Genomic DNA, 12,765 nt, shown 5'->3' with positions numbered 1-12,765 from the left:
TGACATCAGTGTATGCTTGTTATAAGATGTCACGTGCATGCCTTTAAGCCTAACAAAATGTACCTGACAGAATTACATCCGGTGAACTTAAACAAATGATAACATGTCTAAGTGAGTTCAGGCAATGGATAATTCTATTACATGTCTAAGCTCCTAACAGTGATAACATGTTCAAAGTTAAATAAAAGCAAGAATTCACTAGACAACTCAAATTTGGGAAGTGCGTAGAAATCCACCAAGTTTCGTGGAGCTTAAACAAATTCCAGAATAAGTACTTCAGCTTGTGATTGATCACTATGCACCCAATAAACAAGTTTCTTTGATGAATGATAGCAGCAAACTCCTAATTGCAATGGAGAAACATATGTTTTGCAATCTAATAATTGTAGCACAATACATATGCAATAATAGAAAAGTGAAATGTTATTTAATTTAGGTAGCTTTCTGTACAGTATAAGATATCTTTGAACCATTCTTGTCACTAATGCATATGGGCAAAATAATGTCATCTTCCTTGAATGAAAAAAAAGGCTGATAGCTATCATAAATGAGAAAAGATGGAAACAACCAACTAATGCTATCGTATGGTAAGTACTGCTGTTCTAATGTTATTTAGGCAAGCACCCAAAAATATGTGAAAATAATAGCAGTAGCTGTGTCCATCTCTCGCCAAGGTCAAGGATTACCAAGTTAGCAGCTTGAAGTTGTATCAGCGCTTGTAAAACACAACATCTCGACTACAATTGGTTCTGACAGCTTCTTCCAAATCCTCAGCCCGGTCGAAGTCAACTTTGAAAGTCACCATTGTAGTATCATCTTTTCCTGTATCATAGTCCTGCTCTATGTCCTCGACTTGAAAATGTTGCAGCTGCAGATACACAAGAACGGCATAAAGTTGTGCTCTCCAATTTATAATGGTGATATTAAGATCCAGCTAAATAACTTATTGAAAGTAATTTGAATATGATCTTGGAAGATTATAGAATTAATTAATTCAAGCAACTTCGTGGTTTTATCATTGAATTCAAGAACTGTGCTACTAATTGTTTTTCTCTCAGGTGGTAAAGAATCTTAAAGGGGGAATAGTAATCTTTTATCATATTTTATGTATGCAGATTTATCTAATAAAACATCAAATCAAGCGAAAAGAAATCTTTTAAAACTTAAAGCTTTCGACCATTCATTTGTTTCAAAAGGGGAAAAACTTAAACCTAAGACTAGATGAAAAAACCATTGAAAGTGACAATAACCTGGAGAAACTCTAACAATAAGAAACAGTACATCATTACATAACATTCTAAAGCTAAAGGTTATAGACTTATAGGTACCCATAGTCGTGCACTCTGCTTGTGATAGTTTTTTTTTTTTGGGTTGGGGGCTATTTACTGACACCATTGCGTAATACAGGTTAATTTAAAGCAGCGAATATAATAGTTCCAACTGTGGATGAACACGGTACCTGATGATACAAAATCCCCAAAAGGTCATACGTAACCTCCAAACCCATTGGAATCTACAATATAATAACAATATGTCAGGGTTAATCTCAATCATGCAACATTTACTCAAATAGAAGTTCTGGAAGACTGCAGAAAGTAATTAAATCATTAACTAGACTGGTAAAGTTAATAAGCTTAAAAAGCAAAGTCATGATCAGTACGTTACTTTAGATTTGACAAGGCAAGTAGGGGCATTTTTCAAGCATTCTGATGCTACTCCTCCATAGGCCCTAACTAATCCTCCGGTGCCGAGTTTAATACCTCCAAAATATCTGAACACAAAATAAAAAAGGAATTTATTTATTTATTTTTGGAAAAGAAACAGATGAAATCTAATCAATTTATTGAGACCCCTCATTTTAGGCGAAAGAAAGCCAAGGATACAAGAAAAGTACAGAAACTAATCATCATACAAGATAAAGCTTAGGGTTCTAGATAGGTCTAGAAACAAAACAAACAAAATTAAACCTTTAAAGCGATACCAAGTAGCCCCAAAAACTTAGCTTTATGCCACACAAGATCCGCTGAACAAATAAAATACTTCAAAATTTCTGTCATTTGTCTAACCAATGCCCTCTTAACTCTTATATATAACCGGTGTGTGCCTATGTCATAATCCAAATATTTGCAAGATGGGAAGTCTGATTTAGATTTGTCTCCACTCAGACTCGAACTTTCTACCATTTGTTACAAAAGAGTTATGACTGTTTGCTACAGTTTGAATAAAACAACACATGGGGCTTTACCTCCATTACCCAGACTCTTCAATTTTTCCCTCATTCTCGTTTCGAACATTTGACATGGGTGTGTGGGTATGGGATTTAAATAGGGTTTTTTCATGTAATGTAAACTTACTGTAGGAAATTAGTTCAAAATGATTTACAAGACCTTACAACATCTTGATTATAAAGATAATGTTCATAGATGACTATTTCTAAGTTATTTTTTGAATCATGTTATAAATTTGACATACACAATCTACGTCTATGTTTTATTGGTAGAAAGCACGATTTTTTAAAGAACTAAAATAAACAAAAACATATGTATAATTACACTTATGATAAACTTATATGCCGAATCACCACACTCGCGTCCAATTTAGGATTTGCAGATAATTTCAGTTATGTTAAAATATATATATATATATATATGCCGAATCCCCGTACCTATGTCTAAATTAACCATATACGCAAATCCTAAATTTTAAAAACTAAAAATAAGACCCTCGGATCCGTACCCAGGTCTGGTTAACATAGGATTCTACATTACAAAATTAGAATTCAAATTATCATTCAGATGGAAGGAAGCAACTCCTTAAGTTCACAAGCATCTTAATGTTAGGCAACCTTTGAATTGGTAGTTCGTGTTGTCAATTTGTACTGACATGTATTAGAAAAACTCGAAAAGTCGCAAATCAAATGGAGCTGACCATATACCTGATGACAACCACCATTACTCTATCTAATCCTGACGATTCAATAGCAGAATAAATGGGTTTTCCAGCTGTACCTGATGGTTCCCCATCATCATTGCTTCGGTATTGATCTCCAACCTGATATTAAATAGACAAAGATTGCTATATCACTTATTAAAGAAATAATTTTCAACATTTGCACAAAATCAAGTAATCGCAATTTACTACACACACCAACTAAGTGATGGAAATGTAGACAATTACCCAAATAATCAAATTATTCCCATTAGTAAAGTTCCAACTTATTCAACAGAAAAAACATATGTGTATAAAATATGAAATTCGAGGAAAGAAGTCATAGATATATATTTCAAGGAAATAGCCATATACTGTATGTATAAATTTGAAATACTACATTATACTACCTATCATTGCCTTATAATTAGCAGATGCTAGGGTGTAACAGAGCCAAGCCAAAAACCGTGGGGCTCCAGCTCGGGTCAACCAAAAAGTTTAAAGCTAGAGTTCGACGACAAAGGTATTATGACTTTTTAGCTTAAAACTTAACTCTACTAAAACTCAATACATGTAACCAGCACTCAGAAACCCGAATTAATTAAACAATACATCACATCCAACTTGACCTGAGCTCGATTTTTAAAAACTCTACTCAGACTTCATCACATCATATTAATTCCAAACTATACAAAAACAAGTACATTTGTAATTTGATCAAAAAAAAAATCATTTAGGCATGCAAACCTCGCAAGATAAAAAAATAATCTTGATAAACTGAACAAGACCCTAACTACTCTTTAATCAAGTGATTTTTGCTAGTGAAATTAACTTATGATATCTCGTATCGAATACCCATTTCCACTTGATACCAAGAAATCAAGAAATTAAGGCTCACCCTAAATACATGAAATGCACAATCATATAAATCTCTACAAATACGCAAAATTCCAATTAAAAAAACAAAAGGGGTGGATTAAAAGGGCAGTGAGAACCTTATAAGCCCAACAATTATGAGTGGCGCGAGACTCTTTAACCCGGGAGAGAAAAGACTGAGCAGAAGATTCATCGAAAAGAGGGGCAGCAATGGCTATGAATTTACTCTTCTTAATCTCCTTGTCGCATCTGTATTCTTCTTTAAGCGTTGTGAATTCTCCTGGAGCTCTGTTTGATGAGGAGGAACAAGTCATCATTGATCTCTTTTTATTGTTGTTAGAAAGGAGGATAAAACTTAAGAGACTGATTCGATGAATAACAAAGCTAGTAGTAGTAGTCTTGAGGATTGGTGCGTAGGGAAATATTGCAGCTTTCATTTGGATTAATGATAGCTGCTTTCCTGGGGCCGGGGTTCATACTTCATGCTTTCTTTTCCAGGGAGTTTACACATATAATTCAATTGCACGGCTGGGTTACGGTTTTCGATAAAAATCGAGTCGAACCATGTATTTTTTATAAGGTTATGTAAGTAATTTTGAATTTTTGTATATAATATATTTTTAAATATAATAAAACCGGTTTTTTCTATTTTTTATTAATATAAATTTATTTAACTATATTTTTTGGCTATCAATAATTTAAATATTAATTAAAAAGATGATGGATCAAAATTTGTGACTAATTTTGATATCTTTGTATGTAGTCAAAATATGCGGAAAAACAAATGAATGAAAAGATAAAAAACAATTAAAAAGGGAGAGCGCAGAAAAATGATAAAAGGGAGAGTCATTTGTCCCAGGAAAGATTTATTTAAGTTTAAGAAGCTTAATTTTATTATGTACTTAAAAAAACAATTGTTAAAATATATACATTTGACATGAAGATGAATATGACTTTAGTAAACTTTAAGTGTACATTGTTAAATTATTTCTACTTTTTATAAAATAATTATTTCTACTTTTTATAAGATGATTAAACTAGAACAAATTTTGTTACTCTGTAACTTCAAAAAGAACAAATTAAACCCAGTAATAAAACCTAGTCCTCCCCTCCACCCTGGGAATTTGATAGTTCAGATGGTTTTGCAAGTAAACAACAATGCATGGGATGTTCAAGAGTAATGCTACCACAAAACCTTAAAAATGATTACAGATTATCCTCATATACAACCACCAAAGTTAAACATTGACCAAAACTGGCCTTTTCTTTGCCTCAACAAAGAACTGTATACATCTTCCTCCGTCTGATCATCATACATAGTTGGCTACAGAAACTTCTACAATGTCAGACTATTGGAATTCCAATCATACAGTAAAGCTTTAGATTTAACCATCGCAGTTCTGAAACCTAAACATAACTCGCAACACATTTTAATCGTCACTTGAACCTAAGACCTCTTGCTTTATCTCTTCAATTTTTGCAGTCAATTCATCTCTGTTTTTCTGCAAAATGTACATATTACTTGTCAGCATAAACAAAAAAAAATATGGAAGAGGTTATTAAAAGAGTCAAATTCTTACCTTAAAGAGTAAGTAACGGGTGGCAAACCAGACTGAGTACCCAAGACCCACAACTTCCATCAACTTAGGAAACTGAATTTGTTAAAATGCAGCACCAAATTAATTGTATAAATTGAAACAAAACACCACCTCCACTAGATGAAATTTAGTCTCGTCAAACAGAAATAATATATACTTACCACAGGGATAGAATCAATGGATCCAACAACAGCAGAGGCAAGCCAGAGTGTAATTAGGCTACTGCCACCATATACCAGCAGTGGGTATGGACTATCTGAATCTAACTGCAAGACACGAAGTTAAAAAGCCAATGAGAGGTAAATTACACGCAATCTTAAGCTAATTACACCATAAATCAACATTATCGACACATATACCTACTCCATTTTCCACTCATATACATCATGACGCATAAAAAAGTAATCAACTAAAATGATATTATATAGCTTATACCATGTGTGATATACACTAGCCAGATAGGACAGTACACCAGACTCCCAATACAATATTTTACTTCAGTAACACATTTACATTCTGCCATGCATACCAAAAATGGCGAGTACAAGGAATATCACAACTGCAACACTGTAACTTTCAAGTCTCAAATGAAGGCCAAGGGAATATTATATGTGTCTGCGTGGGAGTGGATCAACAGAAAGGCAAGTTCACACATGTATTTATAACTGTGTGTGTCTCCATACTTTTCGTTGTCTGAACACATATATTTATATCTGTGAACGTCTCCTTTCTTTTTGTTGTTTGAGGGAACCAAAAGTGGTGACACCACAATCTTATGTAGCATAGTGACAGCAGGGCATTGTGTAACTACGAGAGTAAATAATGGTTTTAACAGAAAACAGAACCATAAGTCAATATTATAGTGGGCATGAGCTTGGGTCTTTAAAATGGATGCATTTCGCTTTTCTCTGCAGGAGTTTATAGATAGAAGGCATAGCTGTTTAATACTTTTAATGTTACCCTTTAGATATGTCTATGAAGGTTTCACTTATGAAAATTAATTTACATCTGAAATTATATGACATCCACAGAAGATGAGAAAAGTCTCCTTATCTTCTCTTAAGATTATTAAAACAAAAAAGCACTACAATCAGCAGATATTTCTTAAAATTGAGACAATCAACTAAAATGGAAATCACAAACAAAGCATGAAGCAGTAATTAACTATTGACTAGTAATAAAATTGGGTAATTAAATTTACCCCCACAATGGACATAATTGTCAGCAGTCAGCACTTCATTTAGCATTTGCAAAACACTCAGCAGAAGTTACAGGAATACTTGCAGTGTCAATTAACTCCAAAAAATAACTAAATTACTCAAACTTTATCAGTCCCCATCATATGTGTGTAGAGTGTAGACAAGCATAATATCCGGACAATAGAGGTGACAGGAAAAAATGTAATTCAGTTGAAGTGGCTTCAGATATATATACATATATATATATATATATTTCCGTACAGCAAAAGAAAGCCAGATAGATAGAAGAGTACAATTTGTTAGACCATGAAGAATCACTTTTTTGATATCAACAATAAAATAGATTATTGATGACTTTAAAAAATTTATCACTCACGCAGTACCAAGTACCAACCCAGATAAACATTTCAAAAGAGAAGACAAATATTTAAAATATTTATCTTTGCAACAACGATTTGCACATGGTTCTAAAGTAAAATTGGAAACATGTATCAGGATGCCTATCCCCTCGGGAAGAATATTGTTGCCGGTATTTTATCATGCCCTGCACCCTCAACATTTATCAGGCATTCACTATAAAGATAACCTGAATCTTTAGATTCACAACTGAAGTAGAATAGAGCCAATGACTGGGAAGCTCGCAAATGTACATGATATCAATTTTTAAGAAATTAAAATGATCTAATATCTCCATGTAATAAACTGGGAAAAAAATGCTGAAAAAAAAGCTAATAGAGCACGATAAATAGGTTGCTCAGGTAACCGCTCAGATTTGACATTATTGTCAATTCTCATCAAGTACTTTCAATAAGTAACATTCATCATAGCAACCGAACCATTATGCCGTTGACGATTGACATAATACTAAAGTACTTGGCCATGCAATATATTTATATAACTGAGCACAGAGCATTTTTGCTAATGGTATAGAGAAGTTTAATAAAAAGAGCTTTACAAATGCCACACTGCTGTGCTTGTAAGATGAGGTTTTGTCATACCACCCAGTTTAAAACTCCTTGGGAGTTGAAAGCATTTTCCTTTATTAGTTGCTTGAGGGAAAAAAAGAACCTAGATAGACAAATTATGAAGTATCCTGCCTCTATTTTAGATACATATTGACAAAAAACAGCATTATTAAACAGCGCGGGTATAGATATTATATAGGGCATGGAGATTTTAAGTTCACTTGACAACTTTTTTCCGGGTTCACATCACAACCACATAGTTACAAACATATAGACCTCATTTACAAATTTAAATGAAAGTCCCTCTGCACGAATGCACGCGTTAATATTCGTTCTTTTCTACAGAAAACACATTTATCATCCTCTGTCTTTACATCATATAGTATGCATTACGTAAAAGTTCATCTAAATTGTTTATTATAAAATCAATGTAGTACATACTAAACTAATAAAAAGAAACTTCCTAACTGAACATTAGATTCTATTGTTCCAAGCAATTATAGACTTGAACTTGTTTAACGTACCAACGACAGATTAAATGAGGGAAAGCATATCAAAAAGAAAGCACAGTTATCATAAAAAGGGAGTAGAGAAGTGCAGCATTTAAAAAATTACTAAAGAAAACTGAATATAATGGACAGAATAGTTTTGTAATAGGAATTAGAGTTATACCTCCATGTTAAGCTTATTTAAAAATTCGAATGGCTGAAACTGCTCATCTTCCAAAGATTCTTCACTAGGTCCTTCAGCTCCATTCGAATCGTTCTTTTCAACTGTTTGAACAGCCTCAGCTCCATATGACACCTTCTCATCCCTCTGAACATCCTCGATCATTACTACACCATCAGCTTCTTCTTTATTATACTGGCTAGCCCCACTAGAAGCTTCCTCTGAAGTTGTTGACTTTAAAGATGAATTAATAACATAATGCCAACCTAACCAGAAACATAAAACTCTTGAGTTGTGTAATAAAAATATATCCTTCTTCCATGATACTTAACAAATAATTAAAACCGGGTAGCACAAACAAATCGTCCCTCACATATTCATTGTCCTCCAAATTACACATTTTTAATATCATGAAATAGTATCCAACGGAAATTAACAGCAAATAAGAACTACTAATATGTACAAACTAAATGCAAAACAAACGAATTACAATATTTAATTAATAGGCCATAGGTACTTAAATTCTTGTCTGGTATAACGTCAACTCCTTACTCCAACTAATATTATCTCACAATCTCACAAATTCAAACTGCATATATTAAGCTTGCTCTCAACTCATTTCAGGTACTCCGTCTAATCATACATGTACATATATAATTTTAATCTTCCTGATAACCTCAAACTTCTTAATCAAAAATTCAATCCAAACTCATTTTCATTTTTAACCAATAAATCACAAAACCGGCGCATAACAACTTAAAACCGCAATGTGATGATACCAACAACAGTCTAACATAAGTATTAGAGAAAAAAACTGAAGGTCCGGAACAGCACTCAGTAACCAAATCATCTATGTACATAAATCAAAACTGGGAGTACACGGTAACTACATCATATAATCATATACACATCATAAACAGTTTATAACACTTAAAATTAGGGGGAGAGAGGGAGGGGAGAGAGGGAGAGAGGGAGAGAGAGGAGAGAGAGAGAGAGAGAGAGAGAGAGAGAGACCTGAATAGGTGCGTTTAAAGGAGGGACGTATTCGATTGAGAGGAAGATGTGTTTGAAAACAGAGATTATTATTGTTATGATTTGGAGTGAGGAACCCAAGGCCTAGGTGGGGAATACTAGAAATGCTTGTGCACACTACCATTTTTGTTCACCTGTTTTAGCTGGGGGAGAGAGGGTCAGTTAGGGTTTATCAATTGATACATAAACTAAACATAAAACGCCTGAAGAAACGGACAGATCTTGTTATCACCTTCAATCCAAATTACCCGACCCGGTATTTGTATAATCAAAAAAATGTTAAATTCTGATTTACTTGGTTGGTGAGTTATAATCGTTTTTGGGTATCAAATTGAACTGATTAAACGAAAATCGGGTCAAAAATTGTTTTTTCACAAAAATCGGATTAATTGGTCAAAAATGGGGTTAATCGGTCAAAAATCGGGCTCATTGATAAAATTTTGAAAAAAAAATTGGAAAAATTAAAAAAATAAAAAATTGTAAAAAAAATAAGAAAATTAATAATCTCGTATACGTATTTACTATTTTAAATAGTTGAAAAATAAACTTTTTAAATTTTTTATCTCTAATTAATCTCGATTCATAAGTTAGATCTTAAAAATTATATTTAATTTAACAATATTCCATATTTTGACTTTATTTGTATAAATATTTATAAAAATTATATGTATAATCAAAATAGTAAAATAATTACATGTATTATTAGTAGTAAATAAAAATAATATTAAATTAGTTCCGATTAATGACCCGATTAATCATTTTGATTAATCCCCGATTAATCCTGGACGGTGGCTACACCGATTAATTTTGATTCCCGCTTTTCACAGTGGGTTTCTTTCTAAAAAAAAGAATTTTCTAAAGAATTTTCTGACTGGTTTTAAAATATGGATAGTGCTTTATTAAATTACTTTTATGTATTTATTTGATTTTAAGGAAAATAGATTAATTTTTGAAGCATCATTAGTCATAAATTTTTGAAAAATGACACTTTTTCAAAGGGGGATCCTTTTCAAAATAAACAGTTTCTCATCATTTTTCATAAGTTTTTTTATATTAGCAATTAATAGAAAACATTTATGCCGCAAATCATTTTTTAAAAAAGACAATTAATGTATAATTTTTTTTCTTCACAAAAGAATTGAGATTGAATTTCATCTGACTTTTCATAAAATGAAAATTTTGTTTCTCCTGTTCATTGTGACCGGGATGGTAATTTCGGATTTTGGGTCGAGTTTATGTCGAGTTGGATGTACATGAATTTTTTTAGTTTGACCCGATCCCCGAAACAGATTCAAAAATTATGATACGAACTCGGTCCGGTAAGTATCGAGTAACCCGAAATTGACCTTCGTATCTATAAATACAGTAGTCTATACTCCGTTTCACTGAATTTTTTTTATGCTGCCTGTTCAAAATGCTCTATCAAGAGCGAAATATTAATTACCAAGCTTAAAGAATTATGACTAAAATAATAAATAACTGAAATGTAAATCACGGGGGGCTGATCTATAAATGTTACAATAGTTTAAATCATGTAGTTAAATTATTTTACGGTCTGTTTCAGAATTCAAAATTTATTTGAAATTTTGGAGTTGATCGAATAAATATGTCTTAACAAAAAAAGTTGGAAATTGAATAACGGGTAAATATGGAAATTTGAATGACAAGCACGATTAATAACTTCATGTTCCCATACATAATCCATTGGACATGAATTTCATGTTATAGTTATGGAACACAATTTTAACAATTTACGGTTATGCAGATAAGTGTGACTTGACTCGACACGTTTAATTCGACTCGACTCGTTAAGTAATCGAGCTCGAATTCGAACAAGAAAATATGCTCGTTAAGTTTATCGAGTCTATCCAAATTTTATAAGTGGTCGACTCAAACTCGGCTCGAGTCAAGATTGACTTAACTCGTTAAACTCGACTCGATAAGCGATACGTATAAAAAATTCTAAATATATATATGAGCATGTTCTATTCTAAATCTGAAATGTTTGATAGGTAGATTCAATCAACACAACAAAGTGTCAATTTATAAACTAAAATGAAATCATAAATCTGCATAACTCAATTTTGAAAGCAAGAAGTAAGAAAAAAACTCGAACTCTAACTAAGAAAAAACTCAAACTCGAACTCTAACTGTGAAAAAAGACCAAAAAAATTAAAAAATTAATGACCAAATTAATGACCAACTCGAACTCGACTCGAAAATTTCGTGAACAACTTGAAGACTCGGTTGTTAACGAACTCGAGTTCGAACATTAAAATCTAATCGTTAAATTTTTCGAACTCAACTCGACTCGTTAAAAAAACTCAAACTCAAACTCGTTAAGGAAAAACTTGACTCGACTCGGTTCGTTTACAGCCCTAAGCTTGAGTACAGCCAAATTCGATGGGAAACATGAGTTACGTTTTTTCATCTTCTGTATCGTCCTGGAAACCGCCTTCGAACATGCATCACAGATGATGATAAGTCAAAATTCTGAAGAGGGGCTTTGCCTTGTCAGGATTCGAAAAGAAAAGTTTATTGGCAGCTGTAAAACCTGTCAATGGTTGCTTCAATCTTTTTAGCAGAGGCACAATGTGTTTTGTTTGCGACTGAGTCAGCTATTGAAGAAGGCCTTAAAAGGTCGGTGGTGGAGATGGATTCTCTCAGCTTCTCCGGAGCCTAAGCCGAGAATACTTCTATTCCGTCAATTGCAAATTTTAGGGCTACTACAGAATGGTTAGCGAGTTTGTCTAGTTCTTTTACGTGGTCTTCTGTTCGAACAAATGGATATTGGCAGAAGATCAGTTAGCCAACAAATGGATATCCGGCAGAAGATCAGTTAGCGACTTAGCGTACAGCCTTTCTATGTTTATATTATTTTAGAAAATAGGAAAAAGGCCGGTGTCAACAGAGTGGCCGTATATGCAACACAACACATCTCCTCTGAAAGTTCGCCCAAGCACCCAGCTAAAACAGTAAAAAGAACACAGATCATGACCCCAGAAAACTAACATGAAGTGATACTTTTGCTGGTTCTCACTGTTTTCTAGACCAACTAGCCATTTCAAGCATCAAGTATGTACTCTGTCCTCTCATTTCTACTACCACTTGGTCAAAATACCAAAGTGTTCCAAATTGTTTGTTCAGCAAGATTAATATCAGCCTAATATTACACAATATAAATATGTGAACTTCTATCTTCATCTCAATTCTGACTCTCCAGCAGGGCAAACTTTAGATACCTGGCAACATGGTCGACTCATTGTAACTGCTTGGGGGTTGGAGTACAGGTGGCCTGATATATCTTGCCGAAGTGAATAGAGTAACAACGAAAATGTCTACCACTCCTTTCTAAAAACACGATTAGATCGGCAGCTAAAATCTTTCGAATAAAGGCTTAGAAACCTTTAAGCAGCAAAGTGAAGGCAACACATACATGACATCAATTATTTTACTAAACTACCTAGCAGCATGCAATAACACTTAATAGAGTTGAAG

General features: G+C 33.2%; 2 protein-coding genes and 1 non-coding gene across 4 annotated transcripts; all 3 read right to left on the bottom strand.

Annotated features, from left to right (window-relative positions):
- Nucleotides 1-405: 405 nt before the first annotated feature.
- LOC141721429 (uncharacterized) lies at nucleotides 406-4,318 on the bottom strand. 2 transcript variants are annotated; one of them, XM_074524355.1, is made up of 5 exons: nucleotides 3,924-4,318; nucleotides 2,936-3,051; nucleotides 1,661-1,771; nucleotides 1,460-1,513; nucleotides 406-868 (listed from the first exon to the last, which is right to left on the bottom strand). In XM_074524355.1, the coding sequence occupies exons 1-5, from the start codon at nucleotides 4,239-4,241 to the stop codon at nucleotides 841-843; spliced, it is 627 nt and encodes a 208-aa protein (XP_074380456.1). In that variant the 5' UTR covers nucleotides 4,242-4,318; the 3' UTR covers nucleotides 406-840. The 2 variants fall into 2 exon arrangements, with proteins under 2 accessions (XP_074380456.1, XP_074380455.1); XM_074524354.1 differs by having other exon boundaries at nucleotides 1,666-1,771; nucleotides 3,924-4,312.
- Nucleotides 4,319-5,007: 689 nt separating this feature from the next.
- Nucleotides 5,008-9,481, bottom strand: LOC141721428 (protein CURVATURE THYLAKOID 1D, chloroplastic). The gene is made up of 5 exons (XM_074524353.1): nucleotides 9,250-9,481; nucleotides 8,239-8,501; nucleotides 5,564-5,668; nucleotides 5,385-5,456; nucleotides 5,008-5,306 (listed from the first exon to the last, which is right to left on the bottom strand). Exons 1-5 carry the CDS (start codon nucleotides 9,389-9,391, stop codon nucleotides 5,235-5,237), a joined length of 654 nt encoding a protein of 217 aa, XP_074380454.1. The 5' UTR covers nucleotides 9,392-9,481; the 3' UTR covers nucleotides 5,008-5,234.
- LOC141722808 (small nucleolar RNA snoR128) lies at nucleotides 7,352-7,431 on the bottom strand. Its single transcript, XR_012575810.1, has one exon. It is a non-coding gene; the product is annotated as a small nucleolar RNA snoR128 (small nucleolar RNA).
- Nucleotides 9,482-12,765: the final 3,284 nt, after the last annotated feature.

This window comes from Apium graveolens, chromosome 4 (assembly GCF_009905375.1).
Source record: "Apium graveolens cultivar Ventura chromosome 4, ASM990537v1, whole genome shotgun sequence".
NCBI lineage: Eukaryota > Viridiplantae > Streptophyta > Magnoliopsida > Apiales > Apiaceae > Apium > Apium graveolens.
Note: the sequence above shows the minus strand (reverse complement) of the source record. Positions and strands in the feature narration are given on the sequence as shown.

Bases quoted from the DNA above. Each gene is read 5' to 3' on its own strand.
- LOC141721429 (XM_074524354.1), bottom strand. From the start codon at position 4,241: ATGAAAGCTGCAATATTTCCCTACGCACCAATCCTCAAGACTACTACT. The intron at 3,052-3,923 runs GTTCTCACTGCC...ATTTAATATCAG, and splicing joins ATAATTGTTGGGCTTATAAG to GTTGGAGATCAATACCGAAG. The intron at 1,772-2,935 runs GTATATGGTCAG...TTTTGTGTTCAG, and splicing joins GTAATGGTGGTTGTCATCAG to ATATTTTGGAGGTATTAAAC.
- LOC141721428 (XM_074524353.1), bottom strand. From the start codon at position 9,391: ATGGTAGTGTGCACAAGCATTTCTAGTATTCCCCACCTAGGCCTTGGG. The intron at 8,502-9,249 runs GTCTCTCTCTCT...GTTTCTGGTTAG, and splicing joins CTTTAAACGCACCTATTCAG to GTTGGCATTATGTTATTAAT. The intron at 5,307-5,384 runs GTAAGAATTTGA...TACATTTTGCAG, and splicing joins CCCGTTACTTACTCTTTAAG to AAAAACAGAGATGAATTGAC.